This window comes from Seriola lalandi, unplaced genomic scaffold (genome assembly GCF_002814215.2).
Source record: "Seriola lalandi dorsalis isolate HSWRI2012SDOR001 ecotype SW California unplaced genomic scaffold, Sedor1 jcf7180002054920, whole genome shotgun sequence".
Taxonomy (NCBI): Eukaryota; Metazoa; Chordata; class Actinopteri; order Carangiformes; family Carangidae; genus Seriola; species Seriola lalandi.
The window spans coordinates 1268888-1291329 of record NW_019525472.1 but is presented as its reverse complement, the minus strand read 5'-3'; the positions used below and the strand labels follow the sequence as shown (position 1 = coordinate 1291329).

The 22442-nt window shown below is 41.0% G+C and overlaps 1 protein-coding gene across 2 annotated transcripts in view; it reads right to left on the bottom strand.

Annotated features, from left to right (window-relative positions):
• sdk2b (sidekick cell adhesion molecule 2b) overlaps nt 1-22442 on the bottom strand; it is a 266455-nt gene that overhangs the window by 37285 nt on the left and 206728 nt on the right. For both annotated transcript variants that reach the window (XM_087169889.1, XM_087169890.1), the window contains exons 5-15: nt 16801-16934; nt 13619-13730; nt 12623-12813; nt 11176-11259; nt 10793-10987; nt 8297-8413; nt 7806-7973; nt 7249-7351; nt 2494-2670; nt 1390-1526; nt 573-720 (exon numbers count right to left, since the gene is read on the bottom strand). In XM_087169889.1, the coding sequence (XP_087026015.1) occupies nt 573-720; nt 1390-1526; nt 2494-2670; nt 7249-7351; nt 7806-7973; nt 8297-8413; nt 10793-10987; nt 11176-11259; nt 12623-12813; nt 13619-13730; nt 16801-16934 (1566 nt within the window). The remainder of the gene's footprint in view (nt 1-572; nt 721-1389; nt 1527-2493; nt 2671-7248; nt 7352-7805; nt 7974-8296; nt 8414-10792; nt 10988-11175; nt 11260-12622; nt 12814-13618; nt 13731-16800; nt 16935-22442) is intronic.

Here is a 22442-nt window from a genome sequence, read left to right as displayed (position 1 = left end):
GGGCCCCCCCCCCCCCCCCGCAGGCTTTCAGAATGTGAGAGTGAGCGGGGGTGTTTGTGTGTGTGTGAGTGAGTGTAAGTGAGTGTGAGTGTGAACGCGTGTTTACATGTGATTGTGCATGTTTGTGTGTGTGTATCCACTTTGGTAAGCTTACACGTATATCCCTCTTCACTGACTCTTGACTGAAGGGATCAGTCAAAATGGTTGTCTAGGAAACGGATTTCAGCACCACAATGTACAATTTACTAACATCTGCGAGGTTGTGTAACAGATGATTCCATTTTTCTTCTTTTTTTGGACATTTCTCACTGCTATTGCCAGTTAAACCATGTGCTACAGAATCACACTGCCACACAGGAATGTTTTGGTGAATTTGAAACTATTAGGATGGATAAAAAGATTTCTTCAATAGTTTTCAATAGGAAAAGAGAAGCTTGAAGACATCTCAATAAAGGCTGCTATATATTTTGTATATATATATATATATATATGTGTGTGTGTTGATGTGGGATTGTATGAACAGCGAAATGAACGTGGATGACCTCATTGTGTGATATCTGTCTTCAGCTCACCGGTCTGTCTCCTTGCTGAACTGCCCCTTCCCCACGTCATTAACGGCACAGAGGCGGAACTGATAGGAGCGTGCCGGGATCAAGCCGTTGACCGTCACTGCCATGGACTCCGGCTCAATATTGGCCAGCAGGATGGCCCAGGGAGCATCTGGAGAAAAGAGAGTCAAATTTTACACCTTTGTTCCACATGTACACTCAATATCTCATGAAATGTAACATTTTTTTTCCCCCGAAGGAAGGAGTCTAACATTTCTAGTAATGTCACTAATATTCAGGAGGGATCGTCTATTTCATGCCTGCAATCATTTTGTCATGGCGGGTCACATTTTAAAAATTCGAATTCATTAAAAAACACTAAGTCGTGCTGAGAGAAAAAGAAGCAAGGGGAAACAGAGTAGTAGGAGAGGAGATTACAAGCCCAACACAGTTCTTACACAACATCTACTTAAGTTAAACATACTTGTTACACGCAGAGCTGTAAAGGGATTTACTGTTGCACAGCTTCCATTTCCAATTTAAGATTAAAAGGAATGATTGGCATTCTTAATTAGTCTTATTGATCATGCTTTTAAATTCTTTTTCAAGTGCTTTGCTATATTTGCTTTGCATGGCTGCATGGAGGGGAAAAAAAAATCTAAACAAGCAACATTTAATTTCTTTTTCACTCATTGCTGCAACATTGATCCCATGAGTTCCCTCTCATCCAGCCCAGCTCATTATAAATACACTGTGTAAACATGACACAAAGGGTCAGTGAAGGTAGGGATGATAGAGAAGGATGCATGAGCTGGAAAAGGCAGGATGTTACATGACTTACTGTTCTCAGAAACCTCCAGGATGTAGCGTATGAGGGGACTGTTGCCATCAAAAGGCTTAGCCCAGGCCAGGTCGATGGCTCTTTTTTCAGATGTGCTCAGCACAGCTGTGGGGTTCTCCGGGGCGTGGGGCAGCTGCCTGTGGGGAACAGCAGGACAACTTCGATAAATAAAAGAATCTCTCCCATCACAGCAAATCCTCCGCGGTGCCAAAGAGTTACCGGGCATTTTGTTCCTCTCTGAAACGTCTCTTGTATGAATCTGAAGTAAAGCTGAATGTTTTATAACAGAGAGATCAGTTGGACAGGTGATGAAATGTGGTGAGACAAGACAGCAAAGATGGCTCCTTGTCAAGATGGACACACGGGCAAATAAAACGAGATAGATATCATCAGAGGGGAGAAATGGATTGAAAAGCATGAGGAGACAGATAGGAGGAAAACGCACAGACAAAGACATGAATAAATGAGGCCAAAGCTGGGGATCATTAATTCATTCCGCCATAAATTCAGATAAGCAGAGGCAGATTGATAGATAAACCTTATAGCAAAGGACGAATACAGACAGTAACTCAGTCAAAAGGCAGCCAGCCAACAAGACGGCCGATAGGGGGACAAAGGAAGACAAAAACAATCAGTAAGTCAGTCGGTACAGTACCATGCCGCAGTAAAGTAAAGTTTCGGAGAAAGAAAAGATTTGAGATGACAAAAACAACACAGAGGCATTTGTACAAGTGTGTGTGTGTGTGTGTGTGTGTAGTGTCGCACATAGGGAATAGAGGAGAGGGTCCCCTGGGGCTGGAAGCGTGTCGGGTGAGAATGAGGACAGGGAAGGTGAGGAGGAACAGGCGTCATTTAAGTGGAAATGAGTCAGAGGTGTCAATAAGAACAGGCAGGATGGCAGGGAAAGGGTTGGCGGTGGTAAGCGCATGACTGGCTCTCGCATGTGTGTGAGTGTGTACACGCATGTGAACATGTTCCTGCCTGTGTCTGTGCACACAGGAGTATATTGAAGAAACAAGAGTGTGAGAAACAACAGAAAAAGAAGAAGAAAATCGAAAGTCAGGCAAGGAATAAAGGCCAGGGGAGGAGGGGTGTTGAGGTTACCTGACACGGAGGTGTGCGCTCCGGGAGTCGTTGCCGCCAACTGAGGTGACTCTGCATGTGTACGTGCCTATGTCACCTGACCAAGTTTGGGAGATGTGGAGGGTGCCATCTGCATCCAGTCGCATGCGAGGGATGGACTGGACATTGATAACTGTGCCCTCTTTCTCCCACACATGCCTGGAACACAAAGTTGTCATCATCATCATCATCATCATCATCATCATCGTCACCATCGTCACAATGTTGACTTGCACAAAATAGCTGCTTTTAAACAATAATCATGGTATTTGTCAACCTTGGTGTTATTCACACATTTATGTCCACTCTGACTATTAGTCACAATAAAATACTACTCACCACTGTCACTGCAGAGATTTGTGAAATGTGCAGTCAGGCAAGAACACTGTCAAACAAGGCAATGAGTACAAGCCTCCTGCAGATTTTCAAAAAAACTTCAATTTAACAGAAATCATCTCAAATGTTCATCTTTGAGTCTGATCAAAGGGAAAAACAGAAAAGTAGTCTCCTGGACACCCTCATCAACATCATTCTTGTCTCGACTTTTTCCAAATTACTACTGTAGAGGTGGTGAGAAATATGTTATCATGATCGGCAGCCGCGCTGAACAGAAACATGAGAATAAGACCCAAGCTGAGAAATACAGATTTTTTTTTTTTTTCAAAATAAACACACCAAAGCTTTAGAAGTGGTCTCACTGTATCAAAGTCTACTGAAAAATACAAAGCAATATGAAAAAACACAGATTTGCTCCATGCAGCATGGAATGAGGATTTGCGCAAATTCTGCAAGGTGAAAATTTGCCTTGCAGCCTGAATGTACCTTTAACCTTTTGAATACAGGTAGGATATTTCCCCCAATGAATACAAACGTTACAGGTAATTGTTAATAAAGCCATGACCTTTGTTTACCACTCATTGTTAAAGGTCTCATATTGTTTAAAGGGAGATTTCCATGTGTTGTTTGATTATAAAGCAGGTCTAGGTTCAATATTAATACTGTGAAAGTATCAAAGTGCTCAGTCTACAGAAAAATGCACACAACCTGTATTCAGAAACTGAGCCTTAAAACGAGCCGTCAGGACTTCTGTAACTTTATGATGTGACAACAAATCAGTCACTACTCTCAGCCATGCCCCAAGCCCCGCCCACCTGGACCCACCGTCCAACCTTGCAGGATTTGGTTTCTCTGAGTGTTTACCTAAAATCTGCTATATTTCTATTCCATCACTCCGAAAACAGTCGGCCAATCAGAAGAGAGGCTCAGAGCTTCCTCTCTTCTGATTGGCTCACTGACCTGTTGTTACTAGAGCTCCAGAGAGAAGCCTGAGAAAATGACACTGAGATGGTTTTTGGTTCTTAAAACCACAAACATATCTTGTTATGGATCAACACTTCAAATAAAACACAGAAAAGTGTAAAATATGGGACCTTTAAATCATCCACACTGTAAACTCAGACTTGTTCAGGGACCTCTAGCAGCCTCCTATATTAGTATTAATTAACTTCTGCTCAGTCAAGGTGGATAATTAGTTGTTACCGTTAAATTTTTTGCTGAAAGGTTAATCTATGGACAGCACAGCATGGGAAAAACTGCTTCACATTAACAGTCCAGATGAGGATGACCAACAGATTCTGTGCATTTAAACTTCTAACCACTGTTTAAAAATGCAGTGGCAATGTCAACACTCTGCTATATGTAATATACATTAAAACACATTCAGTCATTCCAAAATCTGGCTTACATCATATAGTTTCCACCTGCTGGGATGTGAACTATGAAGTACACTTGCATGTCAGCTTTAGATGGTGGGTTAACTCTTTCTGACAGTAAAGCAATGAATAAACTGAGGTTTGCATTGTCTTCTGTTCCACCACAGTCTGAGAGGAATATGTTATTAGCAAGGTATTTCATCTTTCTCCCCTCCATCTCTTCAAACTCGCCATCAGAGCTGCCCTGCATGCATATCATAGCGGCTGACGGCTGCATATCAAACGCCGGATTCACACTCATCAAAACTGCACAGCTCAAACGTAGCTTCAGATGTCGCCTTCTCTTTTGAGCAGAAAGGGACAGAATGGTCTATTGATCGCTACTGATGTCTGCTACAAGCTTGGAATTCAGTAAAAAACCTCTGTTGTGATGGTTTGTGTGTAGCTCTGGTTTGGACAGCAGTTTGTAAAACAGAGGTGTGTGAGAAATAACTTTTGTGATGATACAGTATACACGCACGCCATTGGTTTACAAACGTGTAGCATATGTATGTGTTTGCTTTTGTTCAAATGAAAAGTCTTGGTCACAAGTTGCAGACGCAGCTTTCTGTGTTTGAGCAGTGTTTTTTTTGTGTGTGTGTTAATATGCATTCCATGGAACCCTTAACATTCCTGGGGGGGGTTAGACCAAAGGAAGCAGCATAGAATAAAATCATACAAACAGGTGAATAATAAATACTGTGTGCTCAGGGTAGCAAATGACTGATTAGCAACCAAAGGTGGAGAAAACAATACAGCAAGAATTAGCCGATGTTGCAGCCTCTTCATTAACACCCTTTCAGGTAGACAGAATAACAAATACATAAAGATATGTCAGGGCAAAATGTGCGCACACAAAAATTTAGCATTCTGTCAACCATCTTTTTGCTAGCTTGCTCAGTTCCAAGTGGTCAAGTGGTCTCCCTACCAAATTCAGGATTCTGTGGTCAGGCACCCACGTACATTAGTAGATGTCTCTGAGACCTCAGGTGTTCTGATCAGGGCTTGTTTGTTGGCTACTATGGCTTTGTGAGTGTGGCTCCTACACTTTGAAACTCAAGTCTTTTCCTAATGTGTGGACTTTTTATAATCTATTTTTTCTTATTATCAAAAAACTCCCATGGAAAGATCAAAACAAACAATGAATAGAAAGATATTGAACTCTTCATCATAAGTGACCCACTAATTCAGGCAGGGTTGGCCTATGAAATTTTTGGCAGTATTATACACAATGTGAAAAAAATCCACTGATAAAAACCCAGTTAATCCAAAACATGATAAAAGAAGAATATAAAATAGATGATAAACTACAAATAATTCAATGGTGTGCTTATGATCCTGGGTTCATATGTAATAAAATGGTTTGCAGATTTAAATTCTGGATCTCAAAGGGAATAACAAAATTCTACTCCATTACAGAAAACTGACAGTTAAAAGACTTTGAGAGCCTGAGAAAAGAATATGGTCTTGAAAAATGAGATTTTTACAGATATCTCCAGATACGCAACCATTTTAAACACAACATCATGAATAAAACTGAAAGGAATGATCCAATATTGAGGATTTTTATTGATGCCTATCAAAATAATTCAAACATGCGTGTCATTTCTAGGCTTTATAAAAGCCTTACGCCAAAAAAAACCCCACACTGTAGAATACGTTAAAGAAAAATGAGAAAGGGAGGGCAACCTAATAATATCAAATGAGAATTGTTAGATGTTTGTAAACTCCAGTGGAAATGCACCAACTCGCATGTGTGGCGGGAGTTTACGCCAAACCAGAAAAGACACTTTGTGGGAGGGGATGCCAAGTGTTGGAGACAGTGTGGATTTCAGAAAGAAAAACCACTGGCATATATTTTGGGAATCGTCCCTTCTTGGCCGAGTTTAACAAAGCACCAAGAAGCGTATTTGACACTACTCTGCCCTTGCAACACTGTTTTTAGGAATTGTGATTTTCAGGCAAGACAATCAGATGAATATACGTTTGGTGTTTCCATTTCTGCTTGTACAAAAGCGCTCACGATGCGCTGGTTACTTCCTGAACCTGAGTGGATAGATATAGTAAATTACATTTATGTGATGGAAAGATTACCCTTTCTCTCCGTCTGAGGAAAACTGAATTTATTAAACTTTGGACCAAGTGGATCAAATATGTATTGATAGATTTTGTGGAAGTATTGAATGATTGACCTTGCAATGTTTTTTTTTTTTTTTTTTTTTCATTTTTACTCTGACCTCTGTGTCTATTTGATTTGTTTATTTGATTCTATTTTACTTAGTTATTTTCTTACAGGTCTCCTTTACACATTGTTCTTATGTGCACACTTTACCTCTCCCAAACTGTACAAAGTTCTTAAATCCTGAAAAACTGTGGACGGCATAGGGAACTAAAGAATCATTTCCTGTGGTATGATCTTTAATATAAACTGCTGCCCCAAAATAAAGAATTGAAAGAAACCTAACAAACAAACAATGAATGTATCCTAGTAACAAGTTTTGTCTGTGCAGCCGTAGATGTGCCATCGAGCTTCATTGTTATCCAAAGATGATTAAAAACACATAATGTAGACACAGTGGGTGGCGAATCAGTCTCATATACACCGTCCTGCTGCACTAAGCAGTCACTAGTCCCCAACAATTGCACTATTTACACTTGCTTGATTAACATTTGCTAAAAATACAGTGCCCAGCTGTGTTAGAGAATTACTTTGTTAAAAATGAAAAAAATGGTTGAGAGACAGACTAACACACTTGGTTTTATCTTGTTGACAGCAAGAAAAATAAAGAATAACACCATACTTTAAAAACTTTAAAGCAGCTCAATACCATCCTGCTTAGACTTCCCTCTGTTTCTCTCTTCACGCTTTCATTATGTCTAGACTTCCCTGTAGCTTTTGTCTTTTATTGTGAAGTCCTATACAGTGTAAATAATGCTACATAAACTTATTTCACTTAATACTCCTCCTTTGTGAATATACCCATACCTGACAGTTACACTGGGGTCATGTGTGACACCACAGGTCATGATGGCTTTAGTTCCTTTGATGACACTCTGGTCCTGTGGGGGGGTGGTGATCTGGGTGCGAGCTGTGGAAACAAAAGGAAGAGAGAGAAACAGATGAGGAAATTGAGCGAAGAGAAAACAGCCTACAGAACGTTCTTCCTGAGAAGGACAATACGAGAAAAAAAAAAAGAGAAAGAGAAAAATCATTTCAGTTTAAATGACATGCTGACATTTTGTATTCTGTTCCTTGATGGCTTCTTGCAGAAAACACACCCAATGATGACTCCAAAGTTGCACAGAAGAGTGTTTTTTGTGTCCGGAGGAATTGAGTGCAGCTTTATCATTATACTGCACAACCTTGTTTCCCCATTCTCTGCTAAATGGACATGCCTCTCCTCCTCTCTCTCTTCTGTCAAGTTCCTGTTTTTGAATGAATGTGAAGGGTCGTTCAGGCACTTACAACACATAACATCAGGCGTGTGTGTTTTTCAAGGAACATAAAAAACGGCCTTATCCGTCCAATCCCTGCACACTTACCCCAAACCACGAGGTCAGCGGATGCCTCGTCGATGCCCCTGGAGTTGCTTGCCATGCAAGTGTAGGTCCCTGCATCTGAGATGTGTGAGGGGGAGATGAGCAGGCTGCCTGACTCGAGCAGGGTGAACCTGGGCAGCTGAACTGAACCGCTGGCCAACACGCGCTCACCTGAAGTGTGTCAATGGGCAGATGAAAAAGGAACACGAGAGAGGAGATGGATAAATAGAGGGGTGGGGAGGGCAATTCAGGGATAGAAAAAGAGAGGAAGGCAGATTGTGAGGAAAAACAAGGAGAGTGTTTTCTTGATCTGCTATTGGGATGCAAACATGGAAAAACCCGGCGCAGAGTAAATCCAGGTAAAGGAATCCAATCAGGCTTTATTTGTTAAGCCACAGCAAACTATAGTCCCATGTGTAATAGATAAGAGACATCATAATCCCTCGTTGTGTTATGTGTATATGTGTGTGTGTGTGCATATGTGTGACAGAGACCTTTCTGCCAGGTGATAGCTGGTCTCGGAGCACCAGAGGTCTCGCAGTGCAGGATGACTGACATTCCGTCAATCACTGTGCTGTCGGAGGGTCCGGCTGTGATATTCGGGGCAATGCCTGAGGGGAGACAATCACACGCACACGGAATAAAAAGAGAGCTGAGTACAGTAATGAGAGAAGGTAAGAGGGTTATAAAGATGAGAGAATAACTGTCTGTGGCAAAACCCCACTTCAAACGCATTTCTCGCAAGCACCAGCCTGCTGCATCTCAGTGTTTAGTCAGTGCTTTGTCCCACTAATTCTTTCATTGACACAGCCTTCACCTCAGTACCATAACTGTCTGCGGCTGGTCTATTTTTCGCACTCGCAGAGATAGTGGAAATAGGGAGAGGAGGAAGGAAAATGACTGCGGGAGAAGCACAGAGAGAAAGAGAAGGTGCTATGTAGATAACTAAAATCCCTATCTGTGATATGCAATAAATCAAAGCTTTTATAGGATGACAGAAAACTGTATCACTCCCCAGAGAAAAAGGAGAGAAGAGGGTTTTTGTCATAGATGCAATGTGGATCTCAGGACGGAGGAGAGTGGGACAGAAGGAAAAGTAGGGGCATTAATGTGTTCAGGAAAAAAAAAAGGAGATGATAAGATGAGATCTGGAGAGAAGAAGAGGAGACAGTGTCAGGGAGAGAAAGAAGGAGAGATGGAAATGGAAGGGGTGAGTTAGCGAGAGAGAATATCATGAATTCTGATAATGTGTTGCAGCGTGGAGTGAAGGCAGCAGGAACTGAGACAAAGTGAAGAAAATTAGATGTCAGAAACTTGTCAAACAGATGCACAGCACGAGTAAAATTACCAGTGATTTTCACATTCCACTACAGCCACTCAGAAAAAAACATACATGTACAAGTTCACAGTCACTTAAGTGATCAAATTTTAGGCACTAAAAGCTGTATTAATGTTGAGTCTTTTTATGTGGAGACGTAAACTCCAGTGTAGGCCTAATTGTCAATTTATATACGAAGATTCAAGAGTTTTAAAAACAGACTTCTTAAGTACTGACAGAATGTAAAAAAAATATATAAATCTCTGTGAAACTAAATAATAGATGTGAAGGAATATAGTTCTGTCACAACAAATAACATTATGTAAAAATAGACTACTGCACACACATATGTGCAGTAATAACACCCTAATCATGTTATTATAATAGTACTGATGGATAAAACATTACGACCACTCATATCATCTTGTGACAATGGTACATGTCGAGGTCTGGTATGTATCGGACGGTAATATCAGAAACAGTCGGTTCTCGTAAGCTACAGTATGTGCTGGCTGTGAGAGAAACTGGCACAACACGTGGAACGACATGTCCACCGTCGAAAGGGGCCTAAAATGGGCACGTGGGTGTTGGAACGGGACCTTGGAGCAATGAAAGAAAGTTGCCTGGTTCAATGAGTCGAGTTTTCTCCTACATCACATGGAAGGCCAGGTATATACAAGACATTTACCAGTCACTACCAGAAGTGATGGTACTAGGGAATGTGATGTCAGTTTGACTCGAGCCACCATCATAAACTTGATGGCAATGGTATTCCCTGATGGCAGTGGCCTCTTTTAGCAGGATAATGCGCCCTGCCAAACTGCACACTTTGTTTAGGACTGGCGTGAGGAACAACGACGAAGAGCTGAAGGTGTTGCCCCCGAACTCCCAAGCTCTCACTCCGACTGAGCTTCTGTGGGTTGTGCCTGAATGACAAACCCAAATCCAAGTACTATCCAATCCAATCCAACTCCACTTTGCAATTTACAGAACTTTAAGGATCTGTTGCCAACATCTTAGCGCCAGATACCACAGGGCAAGGTCAGAGGTTTTGTACAGTCCGTACCACAGCAGGTCAGAGGATCACCAGTATGTTAGATGGGTTGTTATAACATTTTGACTTTTGACAACCAGTTTTCCTCTCTGATATATCCACATTTGAGTGTTTCTTGTAGTGATCACTGTAGTTTATATTAAATCAGGTCCTTTTGTGACAAGAAGTCGCAGACATACCTAAGTCGTATCAGGTAGCTGTGTACATTTGTTTGCACGTTACGTAACATTTTCCTGTTAGCATGCTAACACTGCCATGCTACTAGCATGGCTAAAATCGTATATTCCTTGAAGAAGTACTTAAGATTTTTATGAATACTGGTAAAATATACCATATTATCCTCTATTAATTAAATACACAGCGGAAGACAATACAAATCCATTTAAATCATTAAACTGTCTCTTCCCCCTTATTCCAGGTTGATTTCATTCCTTTTTTGTAAAGCAATTACACCTCGTCTTTTCTGAATCTGACAAGACACTTGGGAGAGCTGTGTAATGATTTAACACCTTTCTGTGAAAAAAAAAAATGTTAATGTTAGGTTTTAAACATGTTGTATTTTAATAGCAGTTATTGTCTGTGGAAAATCATTTAATGATGAGCTCCTGGAGCACTCACTGGTAACAGCCAGATATGTGTTGGTCTGAACTTCTCCTGCTAAATTTCTGGCGAAGCACTGGAACATCCCGGTGTCATCAGGCAGGAGGCCGTTGACCTGCAGGCTGCCCCCCACCAGCACCCTATACCTGGGCATCTTCACTGGGTCGATGGGCACAGCATCCTTGTACCACACAATGTCTGGTTGGGGCACTCCTAAAGAGGGTGAGTGAGGGTGAGGTTTACTGACAGTAAGTCATGCTTCCCTCTTTTTTACTGCATTTTTCTGTATAAAATCACTTAAATTCAAAGTTCAATGTTTGTTAAAGATTCTGAGACAGGGATTACTTAATATGCTCTGACATTCTTGTACTAAAATGCACACATATTCATACAGCTCTCACCCCGTGCCTGACAGGGAATGTCTACCACCTTCTCCATCTCGGCTGTAATGTGTTTCTCTGGTTCCTTTATAAACTGTGGTGGCTCTGAGGGACAGAGAGAAACGGAAAGACAGGAGGATAAATGGATCAAATAAGAAGCAACATTGCAGTTGTAATCAGACGACACACAAAGTACATTAAAGAGTGATAACGTGTGAGCTTAAAACAATAACTGACAGTGCCTGTGAGGAATCACACTAAATCATTGAACTATAAATATTTTTTTACTTTGAAATGTATTGATTTTGAGTGCAAACGGAAGCTGTAAAAAATAATGACATTACACAGCAGTTTGATTAGGGAAATCAGTAATTGGTGTTCTGTAATGGTTTAAATGTGTTCTTGGTGAGAGGAAAAGACTCAGCTATTTCAAGGGAAAAGTTCACCACACCTTGTGCGTTCAATCACATCACAACCTTGAAAACATCAAAGTGTTTCAGTGGGATGGAATGAAAGTGACTGAAGCAATGCTATTAAACCATTTCTTGAGGCCAACCATTAGCTTTCTCCCTTTTAAATCAATTATACTTTCTCCTCACTGCCTTACGACTCCACAGCTATACCTCTGCCAGATTCATATGGGGAGACTAATAATATTTATATTCATTTCATACCAGCTCTTTTGTTTGAACTTGTGAGCCCAAATGCTAAGTTTCTCCCACACACACACACACACACACACACACACACACACAAGCTTGATGCACTGTATGAAGCTAAAAGTAGAAACACTTGGTTTTTTCATTTAGGTCGTCATGCTGATATGAAAGCCTGTACAAAAATTATGCATCATGACTAATCATATTATTTCCTCCCCACCTTCAGCATAATAATAATAATAAGGAGAATAAATAGATTTCAAACTATGGTGAACCGTAAGGACAAAATACAGTGTCAAAACAAACATGAAGTTCAAGAAAGATGAAAAAAAACCCATCCTATAGAAAAGGCAAAAGCACAAACACTGAGGTAAGTGCTGAAAATATCAAAACAAAACATGGTGGAAAAGAATAATGAACCTGTTTTGACTTAACAAAAATACTGAGGCTTTCCCATCAAGTGTCATTTTCACTCATATAGGAGTTTTTGTCCTAAGGGGCCACCATACAAAACAACAAAGTACTTCAACTGCTTTGTGTGATTAAATCTGCATTAACTTGGTGATACGGAGTCATTCACATGTACGTCTATGAATGATGTTTTAATTATTTTGTCCTCCTGCTCCTCCTCAAAAAAAAGAGGTGTGAATTGGTGTGAAACCAAAGTGTTGAAGAGTAATATGAAGATACCATCATCTACAAATGTGCACGTTTGCAGCAAGATACAGCAGTCCTGCTGTAGTATAATGTGATAATACAGGGCAAAAAAAACAAACAGGCAAAAGCACATTTTAAGTTAAATTTCTTACCTAGTACATGTAGATAAGCCCCAGCACTGACTGAAGGCACGCTGCTGCTGCGGAGAATGGCCTCACACTCATAGTAGCCGGAGTCACTCACTACAGGACTGAGGATGGTCAGCCTGCGGTTGAAGTCACTCAAACCGTTGGTCACCAGCACGCCATTCTTACGCCAAGAGATGCTCAGCTTGATCAGCGGTCTACAGTGGAAAAGAAGCAGAAGTCTCAGGTGTTTTCTAATCCCCATGAGAAGGTGTATTTTGTACACGATGATAGAACAATTCTGGTTCAGCAACACTGATCCAAATTTGATTTCTCTCACAATGTGAAACATATCCATCAATTTGTTTAATCTGCCGGAGCATGGGGTATAGAAATCCAAAGAAATATCTGTCTGTGGGCTGTGGGGATGCCAATTGTTTCAGTTCACAGTACACTACACTCACACTGACTATTTCATGAATCAAGGAACACTTGGCTCAACAAAAACTAGAGACTAGAAAGTAAATTGGAATCAACTACAGTTATCTTTCAACACTGAAGGAATGTATTACTTATTGAGCAAAAAAAAAAAAAAGACTTGTTAACGTGTGTTTTTATACAATCCTGTGGATTTATTCCTTTTATGATAAATTGTGCACTAAAATTTATGTATGAATTACGAACAGACTGTTATCAGCATTTGTGATTGTGTAACTTCACACTTTTACAAATTTGGAATATAAATCTAAAGTTTATGACCAACAAAACAAAACAAAAAAACAAACAAAACAAACACACGAACTAACAAACAAACAACACATATTCTCTCACTTACTTTCTAGCCCTGCAGATAGTTTTTATTTTATTTGCACAGGTTTTGTATTATCTGTCTCTATCCTAATACACAGCAACGGAAAATCTACAACATGCTGCAGTCTTCAGTTGAATCATAATCCTCAATGATTTGAGTCAACTGACCCTTTAATAAACACATCTATGACCCTGCAGTTTCTGTATGTTTACCTGGCATTGGCCACACACTCCATAGTAACCTCTGAGGTGCCAGTGACCACGCTAGTGTTCCTGGGAGGGATGATGATGGTAGGGGCAATGGGGTCTGCAGGACCTCCCACATCTAGACACAGAGAGACAGATCGCCACACACACAGAAACCAGAAACACATACAGAGAGGTTAAGCAGAGAGCAACAGTCTTGATAGACACATAGAACAAGATATATTTAATGGGCCAGAGTCCACTGGCAGATTTTGGTGGGATTCTCTGGACAGTGGTGTCCTATACATTTCATTTCCACCCAGTGCACTCTGTGGGTGCTCATCGATGTGAAATATTGAAACTGACCAGTGCACACACAGTATCTGAGTTCTGACAGAGAGATGGGCTGAATAGGGCGAGACAGTGCACTGACTGTGTATAATAAGATGTCTACTGGAGAACCACAAACGGGAATAGAAAAATACTGCCTGACCAAAACAAAGCTGAAGTCGTGTGTGTGCTCATGTCTCCACACACACACACACACACACACACACACACACACACACACACACACACACACGCACATTTTGATATGTGTATAAAACTCTGCAGACTATTTTACGTCTGTTTGTGTTTGCTTGGGTTTGCTTGGGTTTGTGTTGTGAGCATCAGAGACAGACAGCCAATGGCAGTGAGAGCTCAGTGTGTGTGTATGTGCTGCTTGAGATGTGTCATGTCTGTGATAAACTCACACTGATCCGTCAATCCCATCATGCCCTGGGAGTTTGCTTGTGGCTGCACATGTCAGATGTAGCTACAGGGGCTGTCATGGCTCAATCTTACCAATCTTGGGGTCATTAGATGCCATGTTTGTAGCGATGAACACACACACACACACACACACACACACAGGCCACAACGAAAAAATGCTACTTATTTCAAATGGACATACCTACAATGTAAGTATTTGAATGAACTCTTGTTTACTTAAAGGAACAATTCAACATTTTGAAAAGTATGTCATGCAGTGGAAATCAATCTCATGTCTGTGTGTGTGGAGCTGGAGTGTGGTGGTTAGCCTAGCATAGCATAAACTTTTTCTATTGGTTTTTATGCAAAGCCAGGCTATACACATCCTGGCTCCAGTTTCATACTTAACACCATTCACAGTATTGATATAAGTATTCTCATCTCACTCTTGGAAACATAGCAAATATGCATATTTCATAAAATGTCAGGCTACTAAAACCACATCTAATCTGAGAAAGGAGAGGCAGTTAAAACAATGTCAGCAACATAACAGCCACAGTTCTACTCTTGTTGAAGTTTAAATCAAGTTAAACTTTGTCTTGACTATGGAACCTGTAACATTAACAACAGTAGTCCCCTCAGAGATCTCCTTGCCCCTTCGCTCTCGCAAGTACTGTCATAGCCAGGAAAGCTCATGGGAAGTGGGAAGTGTTCGAGGCGTCACTGCAGGAACAGCTGCTGTAGCAGATACTGACAGATACACGCGCACATACTATAAAAAAAAGAGGAAGTACTTACTCAAATATACACTACCCTCAGTTTGTGTGTGTGTGTGTGTGTGTGTGTTCTAGCACTGGTATAATCAACTCCGCCACTCTTCTCCATATGTGCCACAGGCTATTTCTGCTCCCTTGTGTTGTCAACTGTAATATCTTACCCTCACCCTCCTTATTCACTTCCATACTGAACTCCAGTCTACCGTGTCATAAGATGCTGTCTGTCAGGTTTCCTCTTATATTTCACTCTGCTGAGCTGAAGCCATCTGAATTGGTTTGATTTGTGTATCTTGTGTTTTTTTTTCTTGTTGTTGTTGGAGCTAAGGATGCTGGTGAATATTAAGAACTACTTGGCAGCAGTACAGTGTGTTTGTGCCCCTCTCCCTGCAGCTTCTCCTCCCTCTGTGTGAATGTCTGCAACAATGTGTGAATATGGCTACAGACATAATTCAGTGCAGTTAAATAAAATCTGATATTAAAGGCTGAGCTCCTTAGACGTTCCACAGTGGTAGCAGAGGTACTCAAATCCTTTACTTGAGTAAATGTAGCACCACAACAATGCAATAACACTGTAAGAAAAAGTACTGCATTCAAAATTTTACCTCAAAATGTACTTCAAGCACCAAAAGTGAACAAATTTCATGCTCATTATACAATGTAATACATTTAACTAATCTCCAATATATAAAAATATTTAACATATAATAGTATAACACTCACCGGAGCCTTTTTGGCTTTTTTTTACTTTTAGTTTTGATACTCTATTTGTAAGTTTTGCTATTGCTACATAGCCAAAGTTAGCATTAACAGCTGTTCACTTACCAGTCTAGATGAAATGTTGCGAGTTCAGCATTAAACTTCATTCCTTTACTCGCCAAGAGCTGTCTCCAGTAGTGGAAAGCAACAGCAATTTTAACTTTTGTTTGTTGTTTTCACATCTTTTCTTCTATTGAAGTTAGCATGCTAACCAGCTAGCCCCAGTGCGTCTTGTCACTTTCTGGTAGCGACTCACTGTAGCCTCCAGTCTCCCCTGAAGAAGTAGCGCAGCTAGGTGGGCGTAATATAACCTATTGTATTACAAAGACAACGATGGCCAAAGCTATTGTTGAGTGACAGTAACCACCACCCATGCTCAGCAAGAAATGTTACATGTTACAAATAACCCTTTAAGATTTTAACATACTTACTCATATATAATTTTTAATTTTTTTATTGAATAGCCATACTCACTAGTTACCTGCCAGAGTGAGATTTTACATTGAACACATATAAAATATATATACAGTACCAGTCAAAAGTTTGGTCATCACTTACCCATTCATGGAAAGAGACAAGACAGGTCAGAGCTAGCTTGTTAGCGTGCTAACTTCAGGAGAAGTAAAGAGGTGATACAGGCAGGGGTTAACACTGCGTTGCTTTCCACCGCTGGAGACACATCTTGGGCAGTAAAGGAATTAAGTTTAAAGTTGACTCACAACGTTTCTTCTAGACTGGTAAGTATACAGCTGCTAATGCTAACGCTGGCTATGTAGCAATAACAAAACTTACGAATAGCTCCTTTATTGCTACATGTGTTACACAAGTGATATTTAAAGATCTGACTGTATACCCAGACCTGTCACGTGTACTGGCAATGTCGGTTGATTACAGTATGGTTTTATGAAGTAGTTGGTTACTCACTCTCCACTGACAAGGTGATGGGCTGGCTGGTCTTATTCTCTCCGTTCTTGTCATTCACTGCTTGGACATAGTAGCGACCAGCATCTGGTGCCACCGTAGACAGGATAACCAGCGTGTTGTCCAGAGTGATGGCACTACAAAGGAAAGAACCACAAGACAAAAAGACAGTCTTTAAAAAAAATAGTATTTTGTATGTTTGTATATATAGAAGATAATGAGGAAGAGAAGTCAGGGTACGGTCTGAGGAATCCAGCGAGACTGACTAAGATACTTTCATGTGCAAGTTCAAGACCAAGAAGTTCAGACAAAGCTTTTTAGGAAAAATAATTCAAATGTAGCATCAGACTGCCTAATTAGTGCTAAGTCTGGTGAGCGTCACACTTGATCCAACGGCTGAAAAAGGGCATTAAACATTTTAATTACTCTATTCAAGCAGCATTAGGTATATCGATTTACAATGTGTAAACAATGTGTTGGTGCTGACTGAGCAAGGCAGAAATATTGACAACCTCCCGTGTTCATACTTGCCCTTATGGTCTATTCTGAAATATGATAGCCCTGCATTATAACCCAGAGCTTTTAATTGGCTATTTGTACCCCTCTGCTTCCTGTGGCCTCCAGTTTGGCAGCTAACCACTTCTGGCACAAAACAATAGCATCTTGCTCATCAGGCTGCTGAAATGCCTGGATAAATAAACACTGATTCATTTTTCAGAAGGTGTCCTATAGGAGCAAATACCTGGTGTGCTGTTGTCTCTATCAAGTCCTCCCTTGGACTGTGCCTTGTCTATATAGCAAGCACTGAGGGAGAAATCCTCCTCCTCCCTCTTCCCTCCTCCTCCCCCTCCCTCCTCCCTGATGTTACAGCCCGCTATGTTTACAATCAATATTTTCTTATTTCCTGTGCCTGTTCAACAATCTGGATGTAGATAGCGCGTTCCAACTGGGTGCCTTCCTCCACATATATCTTTTCCTCCGGCCTTATCCCTCCATCTACTGCTCCATCCCCCTCTCTCATCTACCTCCATTCGACCAGATGCTCAAGGTGGTCATGAGCAGAAGTGATGTTTGGTCATCTGCCTTGACATGCAACTACCGATCCAAAAAAATGACACACACACATGCAGTACACATTTAAGAATAATCTAAAATTAGAAATACGCAGCTTTCTGACATTTCTGATGCGGCTGATGCACCAAAGTACAAATCTCTCAGTCTCAGAGCCATCAGGAAGCTTGGTCTTTCAAAAATCTGCCACTGTCAGTCGTTCAAATGGCTGAGGTTCCTACCTTCCCCCTATGTGACATTTCTGTTTGATTTTCCCTTTGACATTTTCGTTAAAGTTCCCAGAGCGATTGGCAACGCTAAATCTGGAATAACAGCAATTTTAGTAATCAATAACAAACAACAACAACAAAAAAATCTTTGATCCCCTGCATGTAATGGCTTCTTCTACAGATATATTGTAATTGCATCAGAGTTTAACAATTACGACCAATGTCATGTGCATTTAAGTCATGTTCCTGTTTCACGGCTGATGACCTCTTCTTTCTCTCCTCCTCCCAATCTAACACACTCCACTTCTCCATCTACTCCTTCCTCCGGCCTGACCTTCATCTCATCAGCAGGGGATTTAAGTACCTGCTGTGCCTTATCAAGGGAGCAAGAGCGCTGGTGAGAAAGTGAGAATAAGAGAATCAAAAAGGGAATATATATATATATATATATATATTTTTTTTTTTTTTCCCCAGGGAAAGGAAAAAATGCTTACAAGCACATATATTTACAGGTATGCACACACATAATAAAAACCTTATCAGCTCTAATTGTAGCTCCAGAGAGGCATGCAGAAAATGAATATGACACAGCATGGAGAGTGATGTGCTGTGTATGCTGCATATAGCTACCTATGCCGTTAGCATTTACAGTATGATGACTTATGAGATCCTTCTCTGGAGTGATTGATTTTCAAATATCTGAAAGCGGCCCCAGTCACTGGGCTCATTTGTGATTCCCCGTGCATGCTGAGACTGAAAACTGTCTTCCTAAAGGGGCTGGCAGGCCTCAATGGCTGCAGCTTATGATCTGCGGTAAATATTTAATGCTAGCTCGCTGGAGCGGTGACATCCGGGACGCACAGCTATGAATTATGGATCCCTTCAGGGATGTGGGCATAACGGAAGTGTCCAAAGCGCTGAATGAATCCCAGGTGACTGCCCAGGACCTTTCTAAAATGGGAACACAATCCGGGGCTTTAACTTCTTTACCTGTCGCTTAATAAACTCTTGAGGATGAATATAGTCTAGCGCTGCTAACTTACAGGAGGCAGAACTTTACAATGACCTGTGCAAGAAAGCCTATTTTCTCTGTGATAATGTCAAGTAGTGTATAAGATGATCTTACAAGTGCTGTCTCCTCTTTTTTCCTACATTAACCAGACTCAGTACCCTCATCCAAGCACCTGCAAAGCTGCTTTTCCCTAATATTTCACCATTATCCACAGCAAGTCCTGATTTCATCAATGTTGGTGGGAGCGGGAGGCGATTTCTTTCCCCCTGCTAGTTGATTTTAATGTGCTTCCCTGCTGAGCATTCTTTCCCCTCAGCCTGTAATCAGGGCTGCTACAGTAGGGGTCACACAAAACTTTGTTACCCGGCAGATCTAAATGCTCGCCATGCTCGCCAAGCCTCGGGGATCAAAGACCACATGATGCAGGAAGAAATTAAAAGTAAGCCAATTATCTAGAATGGCTTTACATGTGCACCAAGGGAGCAGGGACAGGGAGACAAGAATTTGGTTTTAAAGAGGTAATGAAATTGTTCAGTTTATTTTTTACGAGCTGCCTGAAGTCATTTCTTGTTTTTAGTATGTTGCTTATTCTTATCTTTCTCATTCTCTGTCTGAATGCATTTTGGTCATCCCTATTCAACCTTATTCCCCAGTCTCTCAGTGGTGTTGTGGGCAGCTCTCTGAGGCTGGCTCGTAATGGTTGCTTACCACGTATCCGGCACGGCACAGGGATTTATCAAGCCACAGAGCTGAGAAATTCGGACAAATCAGATATGTGTGAACATGCCTCTTTCTCTGTCTGGTTTTTATGTTTATTCCTGCATCTCTGAACGCCTTCTGTTTTTATTCCAGCCCAATTTCCTTTTCCATTATCATTCTCCAGAAAGAGCTGTGGAGCCCACATGAGAGCCTGGCAGTTCTGGACAGCTGCTCTTGGCCAACTGTGCAGCTTTATGTGCAACCCCGCGTTTTTGCTTGCAGCAAGAAGCGGTATTAGTCTCATATGCAATTACTTTCTTCTGGATCAATTTATTTATGTTTAGCATCAAGGGTGGCTTTTCAATGACTGCCAGCCTTATAATGATTCTGTAGCACTTTAATCAATAATGGTGATGAGGATTTATGTTTGATTGAAACAGAGAGATGGAAGTTTAAATGTTTCATTTGCAACTAGATGCTTCCCTTTTCTAATTTTCATTATTACTAATAAATTACATTACAGCAGAATTAGATAAACAATGATCCAGGGTTGCTCTCTTTAATTAAGAACACATCGTCCCTGGACTCTGTATTCTGAAACACAGGCTTAAGAGCATATCTTTGAGTGTATTTCAATCTATTTGTCAGTCTGCATGCATATCTTATCATGTTAATCCAGTACTGACACAGGTTGACAGAGGCGCACAGGCACTGTGGAGTGTTTTGGCATCTGTCGTCGCTGTCCCTCTCTGCTGGGCCGTGAGGGGCCTAACCTCGCTCCACAGCCTCAGACCTCCATTACATGCAGACAAATGGCCCTGGTCGACTGATGGCCTCCCCCAGGAGAGGGTGAGGGGTCGACGGGATCAAGAGGCTCACATGGCTGGCTAAGGTATGAGTCAAACCACAGTCGGTAGACAGATGACGGCAGAAGAAAGCCAGAGAGAGAGTAAGACTAGTGAGAGCAAGCAGCAGGCTGCATGCCCTATTGCTCAACAGACCTGTGATGAAAAAGCCACAGCTCCTGGGGATGGAGAGATGGAGGAGGAGAGGTGAGGGAGTGTTGCTCATGAAAACAGCCACTTGTTTTCTCACTGGGGGCATGAACTAGAGATTTGTGGCTCACTGTTCGCTTTGTGCTTCCCTGTTGCTCGTGGTTGGTTGAGTGTTCAGAAAACCAGCCTCAGTGAAGGAAAAAAAAAAGAAAAAAAAAAGGGTCTCAAATACAAGGTCAACTAGTGACATCTAAATGAACTCAAGGCCGTTTATGATCAGATTTGATTTGCATTTGTGCAATTATGTTTACAACATCGAACACAAACGACTACTCTAATCAACACTGGAGCTGAAATCTGTTGATGATTGGTAATTAATGATTTTGATTATCAATTAATCATTTAAGTAATGTTTGTTTGTTTCAGCTTCTACAGTGTGAGGATTTGCTGATTTTCCCTTTTATATCACTGTAAATTGAATATTTCTGGGGTTTATACTGCTTTATACTTTCCTAATTTAGATCAGGAAAAATCTGAGCAGGCAAATAAACCTAACCTCTGCCCAAACTTTTGATTATTGAACCATTCAAAGACAAATTTCGGTCTGTTCCCAGAGGGTGTTGGGGTTCGCTAGCTATTCTTACATATGTGTAGTGCTGGAACTATTACTCAATGAATTGACTGACACTACGAAGGATTCAACTAATAATAAGGAATCAATTAATTATGAATCAATTTTCTTTATCAATTTATCCAGCAAAATGCTCAAATGTGAACGGCGGCTTTTTCCTGTTACTTAATTACTTTCGCCAAGGAAATGTGTTCAATTGTGCCTGTTTGTTGGTTCGCTTGTTTGTTTGTCAGCACGCAAAAAGAACTGAACCAATTTGCACCAAACTTGGTGAAGGGATGTGGCACGGGCAAGGGAAGAACCCATTACATTTTCGTGCCAATCCAGTTAAAGGGATGGCTCCAGGAATCTTTTTTATCTCTTCCTTGTCATTGTGAGATTGGACATTTTTTTGACATTTTCATCAATTTCTCAGGAAATAAGGTTTAGATCTTGATGTAAAAAATCAGACAATGTATGGTGTTGACATCTATGACTTTGTACAATTTGGTTCTGATATAGATAATAATCAGGATCTTACAGACATGTTGGATTGTTTGGAGGAGATATGCCATTCTAACCCTATAATGGGTTTTGGACCATTGATCAGCAATTTTATAGACCGAACAATCAGGGATATAAACACAAAACATCCCCCAGATACATGTAATTACTCATTCAAGACTTCATTGTGTTTTGTTAGAGCTGCTCCTCCTTGACATTCCTTCCCTTTGACCTGCAGATTGTTGGGTTCATGACTAATACTGGCCAGCTGGATGTAGGGAAATGTAGAGGAAGGGCTTGGCTATTCACCAGCCCTTGTGACTAATGGGGAATCCATAGCAGACTGACAAGACCTGCGCATCATGGGCAGGGGCCATTAATTGATCAGTAGCTACAGCAGATTACTCAAGGGAATTACAATGGGTGTGTGTCAGGGATGTCCTCCCACTGACTCCTCCGGGTCAGGCTCCTCTGTGTTCTGTCTAAACGGACACCTCTACAAGGTTTGTTTTCAGTGTAAATCCATGCACAAGTGTCGATGGAAG